General features: G+C 36.6%; 1 protein-coding gene across 2 annotated transcripts in view; it reads left to right on the top strand.

The window, feature by feature from the left end:
* LOC145663942 (uncharacterized) overlaps positions 1–20595 on the top strand; it is a 46956-nt gene that overhangs the window by 9132 nt on the left and 17229 nt on the right. The window contains exons 1-3 of one of the 2 annotated variants that reach the window (XM_081730165.1): positions 2491–2579; positions 5691–7300; positions 16056–16184. In XM_081730165.1, coding sequence (XP_081586291.1) covers positions 5750–7300; positions 16056–16184 — 1680 coding nt within the window. In that variant the 5' untranslated portion in view covers positions 2491–2579; positions 5691–5749. Of the gene's footprint in view, positions 1–2490; positions 2580–5690; positions 7301–16055; positions 16185–20595 lie in introns of those variants that run through there. The other variant, XM_081730164.1, reaches the window with a different exon arrangement.

The raw sequence follows: 20595 nt of genomic DNA, 5'->3' as shown, positions 1-20595 counted from the left end.
TAATATGTCATATGAAAATAAAATTTTTTCCAGCGTAAAATAAATGGTTTTATTGTTGAAGTTCACGTCCGATAATTGCGGGAATTTCCCGAGCACTTATTGCAAGACGGTTCTTTCGCGAAAATTAATTTAAAACAATTAACAAAAAATAACTCGTATTTTATAAAGTAAATGTCAAAGTGTCTAAATGAAATTAAATATCTTCTAGCTTAAAATAAATAACTTTATTGTTGAAGTATTCACTTCCCACGCTTTGTACGTTCAATTGCGGGACTTTCCCGAGCACTTCTTTAATAACGAGTTTTTCCCAAAAATTCAGCTTTCTTTACAGTACATCGAAACTTTCACTAGTACGAAAGTTTGGATTCAGCGGTTGAAATAGTAAGCGTTACGTAGTCTTCGGAACTTCAAGCATTAAACTTCTTAAATTTGACAAGAATTTTTACGCTATTGCTGGTGAATTATGTGCTATAGAATGCGTATTTGAAGAGTAGGAATAAATGGCTGAACTAAACTGTTGTTGTTGCAAAAACAAATATTACTGAAGAATACTTGTGTTACCATCAAAGGTAAGAAATAATATTAATAGTTTTACTAATATATTTACATATTTATTGGTAGTACCGACACCTATGGCGTATGGCTTTAAACACGTCAAACGTGAGAGGGATAACGTCCATCGGCGTAGCCGAGTGCACTATTTACGGAAAGTATTTTCTAAAATATGAAACTGCATATTTTACTTCAAATAGGCTATAAGCATAATCCATACATTAATTTGTTCTATAATTATCTCAAGCTAAGTTATTTATTTATTTATTTATTCAGTGCATTCAGAACTTTATAAAGGTCTTAGGTTGAATGTTGTATACCTTAACGTAAAAGCATCTAATTCGCCCAAGGAAAATCCAAAATCTGATAAAAATTACTTTCAATGTGATCACGTTAGTTGTACAGCGGGGGACACTTCTAAATGGTACACCTTAGCCGTAAACCTCCATATGGCTGTACCATTTAGAAGTGTCCCCCGCTGTACCAATAATATACCACAAAAAGCTAAAAAATCCAGGTGTTTTTTTTCAGTTGGGTCCAACCTGAAAAAACAGCGGTTTTTTTTCGGGCTGGGCCCACTTGGGTAAACCTGCCTTATGGTGCAACTTTAATACAAATACTCCGCTCATCATCACTCCAACATTTCCTCTTGTTTGGAGTAATAGACAAAATTTTCCGAATATGGACACTCGGGTAATCAGCAATGGTACTATTTCTACAGATGGTCCTTCTTTAACCATAGTCATCTTTCTTGATGGTGACGTCTTTAGACTCTGTACGCATCGTTCCTGCCAATAGTTTCCACCATATCTCCACTTTGAGATCTCCCATTCTCACCACATTATACGATCCCTACACTATGTTTTGTCCATTTGTAAAATCCTCCTACATCCCTCTTCAATAACTACTTCAAGATCTCCTAGTTAACATTCTTTTGTTTTGCAAAAGTAGTTTATTTAACGCATTGACCGCCAGGTGAGCTACATATGGCTTACAATGAAGTGGTCCTTAAGGCCACGTGAGCCTTATATGACTCACGGCAATTTGGTAAATAAAGCCTCGTGAGCCAGCCGTGGCTCTCGCGTTGTTTTTAAATATTTTTAGAAGTCCTATGTAAGCAAGTTTTGTGCATGGGAAATGACGAATTAAATCTTGAATATTAATACTTATTGCATAGCTTTCCAAAAGTCCAGACTTGGCTACACTGAAAACAGTTGAAAAGCGAAACTCAATTGTTTAGTTTTCTAGAATGAATCGTGCACGAGTTCCGCGGTGACTGTGAAAGTGTGAACACCTCTTATAGTGAGCTGCTGAAGAGGAAGCGGTTAAAGTGAAAAATATTCATCATACATCATCTGCACTGATCACATTTAAACACGAAAACATTTATACACATTTACAATTACTTTACACGCATTCATTTCATTTATATTTCACTTTATTCAATAATTTCACCCCGATCATCTGGGTAACTGGCCCTCTTCTTCCCGCTGAAACTCCTTCCCGATTTAGACCATATTCATACCTAACTAAGAGTTTGTAATTTTACCTGGATTCGACTAATTGCTTCTTTATTTATCTTATCCTACTTGACTAACAATTTATAATTAAAAACATATTTAATACTATATGTAACAGGAAAACGACTAGGAAGTCGACCAGAAAAATGCAACAATAAAAACATTTCAATTTACACATTTTTAGCATACTTGACTAATAAAGCTGATGCTCCTATTAAAAACACCGATAATTAGTGAAGAAGACAAGACAAGAATCATGCACTTATTCGACTTTGGAGGAAGATTGATTGAGTTGATTTTTGGGTTTAACGTCCCGTTCAGCAGCGAGGTTATATGAGAGTGGACCTACTGATTAACGTGGAATCTGAACCACATGAGCTCCCGCCGGAAATCGAACCCGGGTCTCCCATTTGGAGGAAGAATGGGAGACATATTGCACTGTAATCAGCACAATGCTGCTAGCTGTTCCCATTGCCCGCTGGATGGAGCGATTATACAACGCACAAGGTACTCGGATCGATCCTAAGTGGGTACATAAGGCTATTTTATGAATCTAAAATTTACATTTTTATATATAAGATGGTCGAGAAATGTGATTTTACGTTAAGATCTTGGTTTGAATTTCATGCACATTTTCGTCCTTTCACATACTTTTTCATCTATGCATTAGTGAAGTCATGACAGAAGTCCTAGATACAAGTCGAAATTCGGCTTGGGCAGTCAGTGTGTTAAGAAATTGAAGGAAAATTAAATAAAATATTTAGGTTTGCATCCAGTCAATATATCGTATAGACTGAAGAAAATACCTGATATAAATAAAGAAAATGGTGGAATAAAGGCAGTCGAAAGAAATTGGCGTATCCCTTGAAAATTCACGCATGCTACGATGTTCCCACCACGCATGGCCTGGGATTTGAATCAATGATCGTCGCATTCAATCAGTCTGCCACTAAGCAGAGCTTGTCAACATTTTCCAGTGATACCCACCTCGAACGGTATTAGACTTAACGGGTCTAATCAGTAAATAGATTTTTTTAAAAAAATCAGAAATTGAATAGTCAAACGTTGCAATTGTAAAATGAAGGCTTATGGGTGGAGCCACGAGTTTTTCGCAATGCGCGATAAAACGAAATGTGTCAGAATTAAGTAATTTTCAGTTTATTGACGTTTTATGATATTCTGTGTATATTCATTGGTTTCCGTTGCGCAAGGAAACGCAGAATTGGTAGTTTTACGCGAAATTTTAAAAATACTTTTTCATTAATTGAAAAACGTCAGTTTTTCGCTAACGGTAGGATAGAACATGAACGGTGCATTTTGAGTGATTCGGACACGGCTATAGAGAACATTGATTGGTTTTGAGTTTAGCGTCCCTTTCAGCAGCAAGGCTATGTAAGACGTGGGCCTACTGATTAACGTGGAATCCGAACCACATGAACTCTCGCCGGGAATCAAACCCGGGTCTTCCACGCCAAAGGCTCGTACGCTGACCGCGTAGCCACGAGGGCGCTCCTACAGAGAACATGTTGCACGTTAGATATCACCATCGCAGCTGGGTGGGGAGGAGCCGTTTTAATTAGCTAGGCAATGCCATGGACTGGTGATAAGTGACAAACGTCAACAATGAAGGAGGAAAATGTGGAAACAGCTAACATGCTTATGTTTAATGCTTAACTGTAACTTGTGCTTATGTGTTTTCAGAAGACAGCAAAAGTTTCCTGGACTCATAGTAAGTTTAGTTACTAATTTTCCTTCAGTTTGAGGGGGGTGCGGTGGCTCAGTGGTAGAGCGTTCACCTCTGGTGCTTGGGGTCCCGGGTTTGATCCCAGCCCCCGCCAAGTGAACTTTGTGGTGGACAAACACCGTGCTCGTGGGTTTTCTCGGGGTTCTCCCGTTTCCTCCCACTTTCTTCATTCCACCATTTTCACTCATCTCTCATAATCACCGTCTCCTTTAGCCTAACCGGCATAACCGTGGGACGTAAAACTCAAAGATTTCATTTTTCCTTCAGTTTGATTAAAAAAAAAAAACTATAAGTGAAATTTACAATGTCAGGTGAAATATTTTGTGTATTTTGTTTTTAGGTAATTGACGGTTTATTTCTGTGGTGATCTATGAATAAAAGGAACAGTTTTTTTTTTTTTTAATGTCAGGGAATATCTTTTTCACAAAAGCTACGAATTGCAAAACTTTATTTGGAAAATGCGACTAAACGCGAAATTTTGAAATTCTTAGCGCGAAAAACTCGTGCCCCTACTTATGAGTTTTTGTTGATAAGCCGGGGATTGTCATCAAACCCAAAGCAGAACGTTTTTCAACTTCTTGCGACGACTTACACACACACACACACACAAAAAAAAAAAAAGCAGGCATTTTAGTAATGGCGTAGTAAAATTATGACATAAAGTTTTTAAGCACATAAAAGCAAAGAAGTTTTTCAAGTCTATTTTTCTAAATTTTTTTGTTATATACTTATAGGCATTTTATTTATAGAGAAATATACAGGGAGCTTACAAAGCTGTACAATAAATGAATAAGTAAACAAATCAAGAAATCCCCACATATTTACAGGTACTTATTTGGTGTTTTTTTTCTTTTATTTACGTCTTAAAACATGAATGAATCATTTAAGTTTCTTTCAGTCCTTCTTACAATTTTTTATGCCACTTCTTTAGACATTAATTTGTCTCCAAAAATAGGCTTGAAATAATTGTGGTTGACTACCATATTTTTGACAATTTTCAAAAACTTCCGGTTTTCCTTGCAACGAGCAGGTAGTCCATTTACCTTTATGTAAGCCAGTGTATCAGTTGTGTCAATCTCTTCAAACGAAAAATCACTGGTTGCAGGGCGGCTAGTCATAAGGCCAGCAGCTTCACAAGTCGTCCTGAGGTAGCCATTTTCTTAAACATCACAATCATATTATAACCACGACGGCAGCGCTACCAAACAATGCACAATAACTCAGCAAGCATCCTGCCACCGGACGACTGTCTGCTAGGGTCTCGACTCGGCTGCATGCACTGTAGTACTGGCAAATGAAGCGCTCGTATTGGCGATTGTACGTATCACTTACTTTTCTCTTTGACGCCTCTCAAGTTTATCGGTATATTATCATGACTGTCAAACATTGAATTGTTCTGAATTGTATTTTATTTACGGAGATGAAAATCTTTTTGCAACTATAAATTTTATTTACAGAGGAGACAATCTTTCTGAGGTAGTAATTTTCCTCTGCCAGTGTTTCTGTAGCCCGCATTTTCTTTCTGCGACATTGTCGCACCGTTGCCTGTTGTCCAGCTTTGGGGGTTATCAATGGCGATTAATTTTTGGTTGTAATTATGAAAAGAATTCCTGTATTTGGATTTCACTTGACTCCAAAACTATCAGTTGTTTCATCCAATTATGTAGTGAAGAGTGACTTGAGCTATTTAATGCTTCATATCTTAATTACACTTCGCAAAACTTTAAAGCTATACGTAATAGTACTATTTGACAAAAGAAGTTTGTGACCTATAGATTGAAAAATCATTTATCTATACCAACATGAAAATGTTCTTGTTCATAATTATTATTCATGTTTGTAAATCTTGGCAATTTATTTATTTATTTTTTCAGATTCCGTACACTTTGCCACGTACGCAAAGTGATGAATACTGTGTGTAACAACTAACACAATGGGTCGAATACGGAAAAGAAACAGCGAGAAGGAAGATTCTAAAACTGAGAGAAGAAGATCGGTTTCTGGAAGCAGAAGTCTTTCAAATAAAAAGGGACAGACAAGAAAATCCATTGCAAAAAAGACCCCTTCAAAATCATTGCGTTTGCGTGAGAAAACATGTCGAAATGGGAAACAAGATGGACGTACTGCTTTGACAGATAAAACAAATTTAAATTCTACACCAAACACTGCGTCTGTGAAGAAACAAAGGAAAAGTGCTGAAAAGAAAGATACAACACCACAAGAGCGCAAATCTCGTAGGAGCAGCGCTGGCGTTACATCATCCTTAAAGACGAAAAGGCATTCAAGGTCACTTCGTGTTAAGTTTGAGTTGAATTCTAGTAAAACACCTAAAAAGCGGAAGAGTATTGGGAAAACAGTTAAAGTTGTTGAAAGTCAAAATTGCGTTGATAAAAATAAATTTGTACCTGTCTACAAGAAATACCCCTTGGAAGATGATCACAGCATGAATGAAGTTACAGCTGGAAATAAGTTAGCTATTTATGAATTCGAAGTTGATCCCAGTGAAGAGCAGGAGCGAAAGAAGACAAAAGCGAAGAAGACCACTCAAAGACCTAAGAGAAAATATGTGAAAAAGCAGAAATTAGAGAAGGAAAATGACGAAGTGGTAGTGGTTCAAGCAAAATCACGTCGATTGAACACAAACTCACCTCTTACTGAAAGCACAAATATACAGAGTAATCTCGTAAATGAAACGGATGGAAGTATAAATAACGCTAAAAGTGGAGCAGCTGTTTCTGTATCTTTTAACAGTTTTCAGGGAATTAACTCACAAGTGCAATCACCTGTTCGAGAAGACATTTCGAAAGAAAAATTGCCGGGCGCGAATCTTACAGATAAAAGCAATTCGCAGCGAATTGACTCATCATGTTCCGGACATGTTGAGCCTAAACCAGTTAATAGTGCAAAAAGTCAAACAACACTATTTAGATATTTCAATGTTGAACCAAGGAGAAGTTCGCTTGTAGCAGCTTCTTACGTTAGCTCGAATGTGCTTTCCAGTGAATCTTCAGTTGTTAACAAGAACAAGGACCAGGCCTTAGCCGCGTCTACACCAAACGGCACTGGTAAATTTCTTGCGTTTATGAAGACGGCTGTTAAAGATCATTCAACTCCTCGTGATGGTGCTAAACAAGGAATGAAAACAGACGAACTTAGTGTTGATAATTGCTTTGGATTCACCGATGACGAGGATGAAGAGTTCATTTCACCAGTTAAACCATCAGGATTTAGTGGGAAAATTTTCTTGGACTCCATTCCACGAATCAAAAAACCCGCTCCAGTTGTAGCTCCATCTAGGTTTTCTATCGGTAAAATAAGGGCTTTAGCAAATTTAAAGTTAAAAAAGACTGCGTCCACGACTAGCACAGTGCCAAAGTCCACAAATTCCTCATCAGTTGCGGAACCAGCTCGCCAGGAAAGGACAACTACGGTTGCTTCAGTCATTCAGAGAACACCAGATTCGCCTTCAATTTCCTTTACAGAGGTAAGCAAATAGTTTCTTTTCTATTCGTTATTTATAAGCGTTTCAGATCAATATAATAGAAAACTTCGACGTACTTCAAATGTTCTAAATTTGATGTACAAATTTAGTTTTAAAAAGTCACCAAGATGCAATTATGTATTTTTCTTAAGATTCCGCCCGTATAATTTGATGAAAATTCGAAAATAAATAGGGGAGTCCGGGGTAATGAGAGACATAAAAGATTATTGCAATTGTATTGATTTCTTGAGGAACTAGAAAAAAATGTATGTGATTGTACTAAAAAAAATGAAACGTGCTGATGTATTAACACATTTTTCCAGTTGCTTTTTCATGAAAAAAAAAAAAAAAAAAAGAAAAATTTTGTTAAAGTCAGTATCTCTTATTACCCGTAAGAGGTAATAAGTGACAGGGCTCTCACTGCTCATGCAAATAGAATAAAAAATGAGTAAGAGTTTTAAGAAACATCTTCAGGCAATTCTGAACATTTTTTTTTCAGGTCTGAAATATGTACATATATTCCCGAAATATCAAGGTTTAAAAAATGAAATTCAGTAATTCGTTCGGAAAATTTAGTTGCCTGAGTATTAAATATCAAAAACCATTAAAACAAAGTATAGTTGAGTTTTAAGTAATCTAGATACATCATGGACAAAACTCACAATTAAAAAAGAAAAAAAAAAAGCTGACAAATTTTCTGGAGAATGTCGAAAATGAACTTAAAAAGTGCCTAAATTCGCAATAAAGAAAACACACCGCATTAAAAAAAAAAAAAATAGCTAACTTAAATGGATTGAAAAAGCTATTAAATTGTAATCATATAAGAAGAGAACATTGAAAAATGTTGTAAACCTATCGTTAATCAAATTTTATGTAAAATGTAGAAAACTACATTTTCGAAAAATATGTAAGATGAATATTAAACCTTTTACGATGTACAGTAGAACGAACATAAGAAAAATGTGCAAAAAAGTTTGAAAATGTTATGCTAGCTTATGTAGACTCCAAGTTAACATTTAAAAACCTCAAAAATGTAATTTTAACTTTAATGTAACAAAATTATAGCAGGATTATCTACTAATTATCTTAGGCTGGACCACTTAAACATATGAAAAATGCATAGGCCAAAAAGAACTGTTGGCATATAGGCATGAGTTTAACAAATGCTAAGTATAGTCCTACAAACACCCTAGGCCTACCAAAAGAAGATGAGTCATATTTAATTTTTCTGTTTTGGTTTCAAAAGTTCTTTTTCACTTTGCTATAAACATAACGATTTTTTTGGGAGCTAAAATCTGGAATGGCCCATTTCCATCCAGTTTGATAGGTCCATAAAACACAAATTTGGATGTCACGGTTTGCATGTCATCATAGGCAGGCCAATTGAAACCATTTAGTCCTTTTTTCAAAAATTTAACCTTGCACGGTCCTTCATCTGAGAAAGCAATAACCCTCCCAATATACCAGTCAAGATCATAGTACACGGCGTAATACATTTCTAAGCAAGATTCTGCTCTGGTTGGATCAATTTCTCCTGGCAAACTTTCACCAGTTGATGATGAAATTAGTTGATCCAAAACATATTCTACACTGTCACTATCTTGCACAGACTTTTGACTGGATTGCGAGAGTAAGAAGTTTCTTATTTACTTTCTATAGAATATACAAAAACTAGCAGGTAATACATGCGCTAAATAAACGTAAAGTTGAACTGGGGTAATAAGAGACAGCTGTCTCTTATTACCCCTTCTAAGTTTCTAAAAGGGTAATAAGAGACACCCTCAATTGACCTGAAATGCAGTGTTTCAGCATTTTTCAAAACTTCATATCAATCTTCATAATTTTAGTCCCAAAGTTACAAAGCAGTCATTTCCACATTTGTAACTCACTTTTCACAATAAAATTTTATTTTAAAACAATCACGAACTTCTATGGTAAGTTCAAAGTGAAGGTATTTTTCCATCGCGTGATAACAATATAAAAAGTCATATTAGTTCATAAGTACAAGTGGGGTAGGAAAGTAAAGGTATTGACGGTTTCATTACTTCTTTTTAAAAAAATAATTTTGATTTGATATTTAGGGTATTTTTTGCCCGTGTCTCTTATTACCCCGGTCTCCCCTAAGTTTCTATGCCGAACATATTTTTCTTGAAAACACTTTAGGATTGAAATTTTTTATTTGCCACACCATGAATATATTAGCTATTATAGTAACTTCTGAAGTCTTAGTAGAAGAGAAATTCGAAAATGTCTTAAAAGTTGTAAATTAAGTTTCTGGATACCTTTCCAAAGGAGACTGGAAACTAATTTTGGAAATTTTTGTGCTTTTAAAGATCCTTTAAAATTGTACATGTTCACTAGTAATTCCGCCGAGCCGTTAGTTATAGTATAACAATGTTTCCCAACCGGTGTGTCGCGAAATTTTAAAATTTAAAAATCGAACATTTAATAATGAATCAGTCATTGTTAAAGGGAATATGTACAATGTATTTCAAATGGAACATATCCTATTTTAACAATAAAATCAGTTTTGAGACGAACTGCACCAGTCAACCATCTCCAGAAGCAGCAGCAGTTCTTAGTATTACATATAAACTGACAGGCACTATTTCAGATAAACTAATAGCCTTACACTACTATAATTTATATTATTAATAAAAATCAAGTAAGTTCGTCGGGAAGTTATGTCTGTTCAGCAAAGTGTGTCATCAGTCAAGAAAGGTTGGGAACCACTGCATTATAGATGAAACTCGTGCTTAATTAAAATCTCTAATTGTTTACAATCAACTTTTATTTATTGATAAATGTGCCCATAAACCACCCCAAACTTTATTCAATATTCAGGCAAATATCCAAGGCGGGCGATAGTGCAGGTAGCGACATCTATTAGCGTAACGCATAGACTGAAACACTTATTATGTGGTCCCTTCGGCGCGAGCGGTCCCGGGTTCGATTCCTGGTGGGGGCACTCGGTCGAAAGAGCTTTTTCAAGGCAGCCATCCCGAATGAGGTTTTCCTCATTCACACCAGGCAAATGCCGCTTATAGGTCCCAGGCCGATTCCTTCCCTTTCCCCGGATAGTGTGCTCGCCGAGGGACGTCGTTCCTCGTACGTGACGGGCTAAATGACCATAAATGCCGAAAGTACAGAAATCTAAATCCTAAACTTATGTTATAGGTTTGTTATGTTATAAAATCGTGTAGTGTAGTCATTATTCTATGATAAAATGGATACTCGCTCAGCGTATTATATCTGAAATATTGAGGACCTATGAAACAATATTGGTCTGCTTAGGAATGTTAAATAGTTGAGTAAATTTTTTTTTAGCATGAAAGAAAAATGCTTGTTTTGTATACTATGTACAGTCATATCCGTCACATTCTTAGGCCATAGTGCCGCCACCACCAACTAAGCTATATCCCACTTATCTACAATGAGAGAGATAGTGATGAAAATTTTCCGATTCATAAAATCATACTCTACTTCAAGGCGCAAAATTTTCGGTTGCCAGGTCGTCATTGGCGACTAGAAGTTTAGAACTGGCGACCAGTGTTCAGAAGGAATTAATTCTGCCTAAACTCACAGGGCTGCGCAGTTTCTGTTTCGCACGAAAATAATTGACATTGAGTGGGAGAAAACACGGAATGTGAAGTCTTCACACTGTTGTAATTCGCCCTTCTTTATCCGCCTCAATCGAAATGGTTTGCCTCCTGGCGTCTCAACATCAGAGATCGTATCCCTCACTGTTTGAAGTTAGAACAGTTGGGGGAACAGCGCAGTGCCTAGAACAGATTTCTATTCCAATTTCCCTCTATGGTCCTTCACTTCAGGACTTTGATCCGAAAACTACAATCGACAACTGCTACAGAGAGAAAGCGTTACACAAACGTGAAGTCTTAAGGTAAGATATTTTTTAACGTATATAAATTGTCCAATTCAAGAATCTAATTGTCTGGTTTTGAAATTTTACGCCCTGATGAATCTCTTTGTCAAATCAAAGGCCGTGGAAGAGGGATAAGACCTGTTATAATTTGTACGTGAGAGACAATGGCGACCATAATTTTTGCGTTGGCGAGTGCGTCTGACTTTGAAATTTTGCGCCCTGCTCTACTTATTCCGACATCGTTGTTTAGCCGTAAAATTTACTTATAATAAATATTGTCTGAAAAATAGTTTCATGAAGTAAAAATCTAACGATTCTTTATTTCTGCAAAAATGTTTCAAAAACTTCAATGTATTCTTCCCTAATCAAAATTCACTTTTGATCTCACAAAATCATATTTCGTCAGTATAATACGCGTAAGACGAAGTTTTCTTATAGCTCTACTACTTTTCTGGATTTACATACTTACAACATACACAAATAAGTAGAGATAATATAAAATACCTACTGTAAATTTTTGACTACACAAAATTCCAGTTTAAGTAACTCATGGAAAAAATACTGAACATTTTCTGGAACAAAACATTTATTTATTCATATATACATTCAGAAGAGAAAGTAAAATGTAACTAATAATGCATTTCTTCTTATTTTCTGTTACAAAATAATCTTTGTAAGGACCTTTTATGTAGTTATTTCATTACATAGGCAGGCCTATATGTGAAGAAATAGTGGAATTTTCTGTTTTTGAAATAACCATGATTTCATAAAAGTTTCTTTTCACTTTCCTACTACATTTTGAACAATGGGATGGGATATTTGTACTCCACGAACTCGATTTATGTTCCCTGCACTTTATATATATATATATATATATATATATATATATATATATATTAGGGTGTTTTTTTTTTTCGAATTTAATTGCGCATAGTTGCTAATATTGTTCCTTTCCTACAAGTATATTTCACTGCAAAAAATCAACTCAATTGGATAATATTTAGGGGTCGCTCAAGCGACACGAAGTGGTGCCATAGGATGCATATAATTATGTTGTATACGAGACATATTGGAAGTTTAAAAATTCAATCCTTATAAAGTAAATTGTAAAAATGAATTATTTATTATTATTACTAAACTTGCAAATAGCTATTACCATTTATTGATTTCAAAATAAGTGAGATACCTCTAAATATGCAGTTGCTTTTCATTTTAAACAGAAAAAATAAGGTTATTAACAAAGTTGGTAATTTTTCAAAGTGCTCTTTCGAGCGTCTGAAACGCACTTTCTGTGGTCTTCAACAACCTGAATTAGGCTCTGCATTTCACTTTCTTTTTTTGTGTTTGACTTATTGAAATTGGACATAAGGGCCACTGAACGTTCAGCAGCATCGTTGACAACCTTAAGTGACTCGATGATTCGTTTCTCCTTTTGGAATTTGTCCGAGTTACTTCAGTGCTCGGGGTCACATTGGAACATGAAATTGATGTCAATTCGAAGAGAACGTAAGGCGCAAAGAGAGGCTGAATTAATCAAATCATGAAGATTCTTTGTTTCTAAGCCGTGGCAGTCTGTGAGTTTTATGCCTCTTGAACTTTAATTTTCTTCACAAGTCTTAAGACGATTTATAATATTCCGCTTGTTCTCGAAAGATAACTTCTCAGAGAACAGTGAGAGCGGAACTAACTCTGCTCCAAGATTCCACAAGTGAGTTTGAAACTTGTTCATTGCAGATTTATTCTTTATGGCGTATTGTTTGGTCTGCTTGAACAGAAGTAAGTCGTTGACGGGGGCATCACATGTCTTGGGACACGAAATCCATGCTTTCACGTATATGAGACTTGCAAATAAACACATTTCCCGCAGGATTTTTTTCCTCTTTGACTGTAAGCTTAAACATTTCGCGGAAAATTTATATCTTGAAGCAGCATATTACCTTTCCCATCCAACGAGCCATATGGTAAGCACCAGGGACGTAGTGTCCATTAAGGCTATAAGGCTTAGCCTATCCATTTATTTATACATCAGCCTAAAATGTTGCTTTTGGATATTGATACACTTAATTTTATTAAAATGGATTTATTTTATAATACGCTGTTTAAACATCAAGCGAGTTGAAGCGAGGCTTCTGCAAGAACGCATTGAAGGCTATCGGCGGCTAGCCTTCCGCTTCTCTCGTGGAATTAGGAGAATGAGGCGGTGACAATTACTTTCCCGCCACTCTCAGCAGACGGAAACTTCTTGAGTTATACACAAATTCAACATGATGCAACGAAAGCGGACGAATGTTGACGAAAGGCTAGCCTTTCGGGTGTTTGGCGAAACAAAAGCGACAGGATGCGGTCTTGGAAGAAAGTATAGAACAGAGACTATGAAAAATTTAGAAACTCACATTCAGTAACGAGTTTTGACTAAAATAAATAAATTTAAAAAAAAAAAAAAAGAAAAAAAAAGAGAGACATAGAGAATAAAAATGTTATGTTATTATGAATAGTATTAATTCATCAGGGACCTTATCGCGTACTGGTTTGCGTTATCACAGCGTAAAATTTACATTTTAGTTTTCGATAATTGACATAGCAGTTATGTTGTATTTTTTGCGTTGCGTTGCTATCCGCAATTTTTTCGAAGATCGATACTGAAGAAGACCTCAGATGATTTATAGTTTCTTCACTTTCAATCTAAAAATAGCTTTTTCTGTAAAAATCATCAATTGACTGTGAGCTACTGCTCCAATGTTTTCCATTAGTATGCTGATATGTGTTGTTGTGGTGAAGTGCTTAAGTTTGTCTATGATTTGGGGAAGTTACACTTAAGATTGTCCTATAGCTATCTGTCTTTATTTGTTTCTTTGAAACAGTAATACAGTGTATGTGTGATATGCGAGTATTGCATATGTAAAGAAACCGTATGTGTAAGGGAAATATGAAGCAGAACCACTCTTATACTTTTTCTTGCATTGTATGAAAAATATATTGCATGAATTAGCATTTTTCTATCAAGCATTACAGCGTAGTCAGAACACTAAGACGTGGTCGTTTAAATAAGGGCGGGATTTTTTTTGCGGGGGGGTAACTTAAATTCACTTTACACTCATATATACATACAACAAAAATTGCAAGTTTCACGGGATTGGGCCCCTCCTAGCCACCCTCTAGCTACGAATCTAATTTCAGCCTACCCATTTCAAAACTTCACGCTACGTTACTGGTAAGCACCTGGTGACTTGAAACGGTACTCCTTTGGAAATTCACCAAGTATCAACAGGCAAAGCTCTATCATTTCTTTATAGTCATCACGGGGAACATAGTTATTATCTTCCTTATGTACAAGACAATTTTGTAGAAACATAACAACTTCATTTTTCAGTGTTCGTACATATGGCATGGAAAGGCGTTCGTCTTCAAGCGTCTTAAAATTATAATGCTTAAGGTTTGGTCAAAACTCTTGGAAACGTTGAAACAGTGGAATATTTGGACCTCTAGTATGTTCTCCAAAATTGTGGGAGGTGCATAATTAATTAGATGAAATTTATCCATATTTTAGACAATACCAATCATAAATATAACTCAGTTTCTCTTCCAGTCGTGGACTTATATGTCTTATGTTTACGCCTACACTAGAAACGCCATTTCAGGCACGTTCCGAAACCAAAAAAATGGAAAGATTAAGGAAGGATTAAACAAAAAGAAACGAGAAAAAGAAGAATCAACGTTAAAAATAAAAAGCTACAGGAAGCGTTTGGTTACTCTTTCTTACGTGCAGCTTTGTGTGGAGGAAACGGGGGGTGTAAGTTAAAAATGGATATTGTTGTAACGGGGTTATTTCATGTCACATACCCCTTCTCCCCTTCTTACGAAATCCTGGCCACTTTAAATGTTGTTTTTGGATGAAATTCACAAGCATTGCACAAAACAACGAAAAGATCCATCACCGCTTAAATGCGAATACGTTCAATATTTCAAATGACAGGTATGGAGCATAATTGAAGACCTTGAGCGACCTCTAAATATTTTTTTACTGCGATGAATTTTTTCATTCAGTATATTTAGACATGAATCAAAATTGGCAACTATGCGTTTAGGTCAAAGATCTTTTTTCTTTACCATTCTATGTTGGACCACCCTAATATATATATATATATATATATATATATATATATATATATATATATATATATATAGTGTGAGTATGACAGAGAGAGAGAGAGACATACACTATGTAAATTTTTACTTGCCAACTCGAAATATTAGAAATTTTCCTGTTCCCGAAAGCTAATTGGGAATTATAATTTGTTACTGTCTAACTTTTTTCTACAGGAATTCAATTTTATAGTTCAACGTGCAATTAAATATAGTGGAAAATTTTCCACCTAACATCACTATACATACTATTCAAAATTGTTCGGCTTATGAAAAGTTTTTTCACTTGTTTCAACAGAACAATAAAACTTTCCGATTCATAAAAAGTTGCTTTACTTTTTGCTTCAGAATGATGAAAATTTTCCGACACATGAAAAATTGTTTCACTTGTTCCTACATAGTACTGGAAAATTTTCTGAGGCATGACAATTTTCAGATTCTTTAAACGGTCTTTCACTTTTTAACATTTCTATACATGAATTCAATTAATTTTATGGTTAATGAAGAATTGTTACTTGATCACTTTGTACAGAACGGAAAATTTTCCACCTTATATCACTTATGCCATTTGTTATAACAGCAGTATATTATTGATAGAACTCTGAATTACAACACAACTTGCTTTAAATTTTAGGAAGGACACAAAAATATTTTGCAGATTTAACTTTTTCTTATTACTATCGTGAATGTGATGACATTTTCAAGCGTTTTAAAATATGACTTATTTTTCAGCCACCTCGAAGATCGTACGATAAGAGACACATTCAAGCTGTGAAACGAAAAGTGATTGCATTTGATAATGAAGTTCATGACGAGGACGAAGACAAGCCAAAGAAGAAGAATGTCGACAAACGAAAGGAGGTAAATAAACGTAGAAATACCTAATTGTCTTAATTTGCTAAATATTTTTACTTTGTTGATCTACTTTTTTTAAGTAATACATCAAACTGGATAAGAGTATAGAATTTTATGAAATTGTTGGGAGATAACTGATATAAGGTTGTACTATTCATAAGTGCAGTGAAAACTAATGCTAATCGCAATGTAGTGTGTAAAAAGTTAATGTTAATTCCTATTTTACACTGAAAGGGGGGGGGGCGGTGGCTCAGTGGTAGAGCGTTCACCTGTGGTGCTTGGGGTCCCTGGTTCGATCCCAGCTCGCACCATGTGGACTTTGTGGTGAACAAACACCGTGCTCGTGGGTTTTCTCGGGGTTCTCCCGTTTCCTCCCACTTCATTCCACCATTTCACTCATCTTTTATCATAACCGTCTCCTTTAGCCTAACCGGCATAACCGTGGGACGTAAAACTTAAAGATTTCATTTCATTTCATTTCCTATTTTACACTATCCATGGCTTTGGATTGGATACCGAACAAAAGAAATACTGATCAAAGCTTAAACACACACTGTATTTTAAACTATAATGTGTTACAGTTTCAGATATCTACGATATCCTTTATCAGACACTATACAGACAGTATAGAACATAAATGAAGATACAGACATATATACAGAGGTTGTCAGTCTACATTTGGCCGATTTCAACTGACCTAAAAATTTAGAAGATTCCATGGCGCCAGGTCCGTAAGTGCTCGATGTGTTTCCCTTAGTTCCTAACAATAGCCCGACAGCGTAATTTCCACTGTAATAGGCTTCTCTGAAGAACTGGGAGGGGAATCTTGTCCCATTCCCTTTGCACAGCTTTCCAAAGTCGTTCCCAGTTGTCACACGCCGTTTTCCCAAAGCCCGCTTCAGTAATCTAAATCCATAATAGTCCATAGGACTTGCATCTGGAGATTTAACAGGTTCCTCATTGAAAGGTATCTCCTTTATACCACTTGCCTCCTCCATCTCCCTGTAGAATACGAGGGACGATCGTGAGATATGTGATGAAGCCTTGTCCATGTGAATGCGCACCAGATTGGCGTCATTTCCATACATTGTTGGAATCTCATGCTCGTAGATCGGCCGCATGATCTGCTCCTGAAAATACTGCGAATTTATTTTGCAGTTCTTCGCCACCCTACGAATCTTTAGTTTACCTCGGTAATAGTAGCCAGTAACAACCATGAACCCTTTTGGGAAGGATTCTTTACAGACACAGACCCACCTTCTGAAGTTCTTGGCGCCTTTCTCTCGGTGCATGATGGCTCTCGGTTTGCAGCAGTCGGAAAGGTAAATCCATGCTTCATCGACCTTTGTTTTGCCAGCTGCCGTTCGTACAGCTTTCGGGCGTTACACTTTCGTTCCTTTTGGTAAGCATCCGTGAGAAGATGGACGCGAGCTTTCATGACTTTTTCCAGCTTGAGTTGATGGTGTAAGGTCCAGCTCACAGTCCCCAAAGACACGTCAAGACGATTAGCCATACACCTTTGTGTTGGCAGATTTTCTTGCATTGCCATTTTGCGAAGTTTCCTCTGCACGGTGGAGGTGGCCTTGGTGCATTCCCGCTTCCTAGGCAACTTCGTTGGTGATCCAAATGGTGGACCTTCGTTGCCCTTGTACTTTTTAATAACATTTTTATTCCACTTAAACTGATGTTGCAACCATTCTTCTTGCACTGTTTTATAATGACAGAAACACTAAAGTGGGCGTCATAAAGAGCCGCAACATAGCCTTCCCAAAACCGGCTTAGTTTGGGCGACATTTTGGTCACAGAGCGGAAACCCACACACTTGGAAACAAATTTAACACAACACTCACAATAATGGTCCCATTTTGTGCGTTATTGTCGTCCGCGCGGAAAACCAACTCCGTTCCCAGGAAGCCACTGCACAATACTGCAGGACGCCACGAGTCAGGTCGGGTCCCATTCTCCCATTCTGCCCGGGAGGGGGAAGGAACGAAATCGGCCAAACGTAGGCTGAACAACCTCTGTATACTCATCCTAATAAAAAAGTCTAAATTCTATTGGCTGAAGCCTTCAGACAATTCCGTAGGTCCCTGTGTCCATTTCCCAACCAATCACATGCCGCCTTTTTTGGTTCTTATAAGGCCTTTTTTTCAATTCAATCTTGCTCTGTATGCTATCCAAAATTCTCTGCCGTGATTCATTAATAGGTAAGCCCCCTGTTTAGTTCATCAACATATCTCTTCCTACCTTCTTTATCCAATCTGCTTCTTTCCACTTCCTTTTTGTCCTATTTATTGTAACGTGGTTTTAAGGATTAAAAATTGAAGTGGTGCTTGAAAATAATTGTGAAGCTTACATTTAGTTGCAGTAGTGGATATTTATTTAAGTTAGATAAGTCAACATTTCCACGGAGAATATAAAGCATTTTAGTTATAATATTGATTTAAATGTTATTCTGCTCCGCAACTCTTTCGGTAGAGATATTTCAATTAAGCTGCGTCTTTCGCATTCTTTTAGCAGAATTGTACATATATCTAAAAAGTATTACTAGTGGGTCTCACAATTATGGTAATTTTTCAGTCGGCTGTATGTAGTCTTAGTAAAACGAAAGAAACGTTTAACAAAACTATGTTGTCAAGATCTAAAAGATGTTGGAAATTTTATAAAAAGAAAGAAAAAAAAACTATATAGAATACGTGAGTACCTTACCTCAATTTCCACAAGCGTGGTTTTCTTTCGTCGTCTTGGATAAAAAGAAAAAACCTTCTCTTACAGGTAATGCTTCCTTTGATCTTCCTATCTTCTAGAAGATTCGACATGATTTTCACACTGTCAGTCCTGTGCACAGGCTGGAGTCCAATATTATACACGTCCCAACTTCCTGCAGCACTAACTTTCAGTAGCTATAAAAATCACACCGGAGCACGTAATTATACTCGCTTCATTTACTATTAAACTTACGATCTGTGTTAGATAGGCACACGATCTGTGTTGACCGCACTCTACGATAGTTGCATACGACTGCTTCCTACAGAGCAGCAACTTCCAGTGCACAGCACTCATACAGAACACGAACTGTAACTGTGTGTGTGTGCATCCCGCTACTACAACTGCCCTTCCGTATTGTCACTAGAGGGCGTAGGGTAATACACGTCACTCACCCTGACGTCACTAAACGAAAACTTGATAAACAAAAGCACATAAAAAGGTCTGTATGTGCAACACTTTCCCTTATTGACAAGTTTTCGTCAATATTATTATACATGGATAACAATATTGAGTTACTTACATATATATACAATTAATGTACAACTAACTATGTTCTAATTTACAAGGCCTATCTTGTTACAAAGTAGTGCTAACCTATTTCTCATGAGAGGCTTTGTCAGCAAATCTGCTAGCTGTTCTTGTGTTGAGATCTGGTTCACCCCTAATTCTTCTTGAGTCACCTTTTCGCGAATAAAGAACTGCTTGGTCTGAATATGTTTGGTCCTCTTGTGGAATTCCGGGTTCTCTGCAAGTCTCACCGCTGCGCTGTTATCGACTTGAATGACGGGCATCTTCTCCAGCTGTGTAATCTCTTGGAAAAGCCGTTTTAGCCAGATGACTTCCTTCGCCGCCTCTGTAGCTGCTACTAGTTCAGCTTCTGTGGTTGAGGTCGTTACCATACTTTGACGTTGACTCAGCCAACTTATACTTCCACCAGAATAAAGCACAAGAACTCCCGTGGTTGACTTCCCTGTTTTCTCACAACCAGCAAAGTCAGCATCACTGAATCATTCAAGAATACCTGTATTCTTGTTATGCTGATAAACAATTCCTAGCTCAACAGTACCTCTTATGTATCTAAATACACGTTTTAGTCTCATTACATCAGTGTCTGTAGGATGTTCAAGCGTTCTTGAAAGCACACTCACACTGTAGGCAATATCTGGTCTCGTACCTAGCATGAGATACATCAAACAACCCACTGCCTTGCGATAAGGATAGTCTCTGTTTACCTTTTCTTCAGATGTTTTCATTTTAATAACAGGTGTTGTTACTGCTCTACACGCATCAAAATGGAACTTGTGAAGCAGTCTTTTGGTGTATGCTGTCTGATGTATCTTGATATCGCCATTGTCACGCCTCTCTATTTCCAATCCCAGGAAGTAGTGAGCCTCTACTTGAACAGTTATCTTGAATTCGCTTTTCAGTGTCGCTAGGAATTCATCAACTTTTTCTTTATTACTAAATGCGACCAGGCCATCATGCACATAAAGAATTAAGAGAATTTTATCCGTATCTCTTTCCCGAATAAAAAGGCATGGATCAGCATCACTTTTCGTAAAACCCTGATTAAGCAAGAAATCACCAAACCGTCTGTTCCAACAACGGGGTGCTTGCTTCAATCCGTACAGACTTCTCTTAAGTTTGC

The sequence above is a fragment of the Thermobia domestica genome, chromosome 11 (genome assembly GCF_964235325.1).
Source record: "Thermobia domestica chromosome 11, izTheDome1.hap1.1, whole genome shotgun sequence".
Classification (NCBI taxonomy): Eukaryota; Metazoa; Arthropoda; class Insecta; order Zygentoma; family Lepismatidae; genus Thermobia; species Thermobia domestica.
This window is presented reverse-complemented; position numbering and strand designations above follow the sequence as displayed.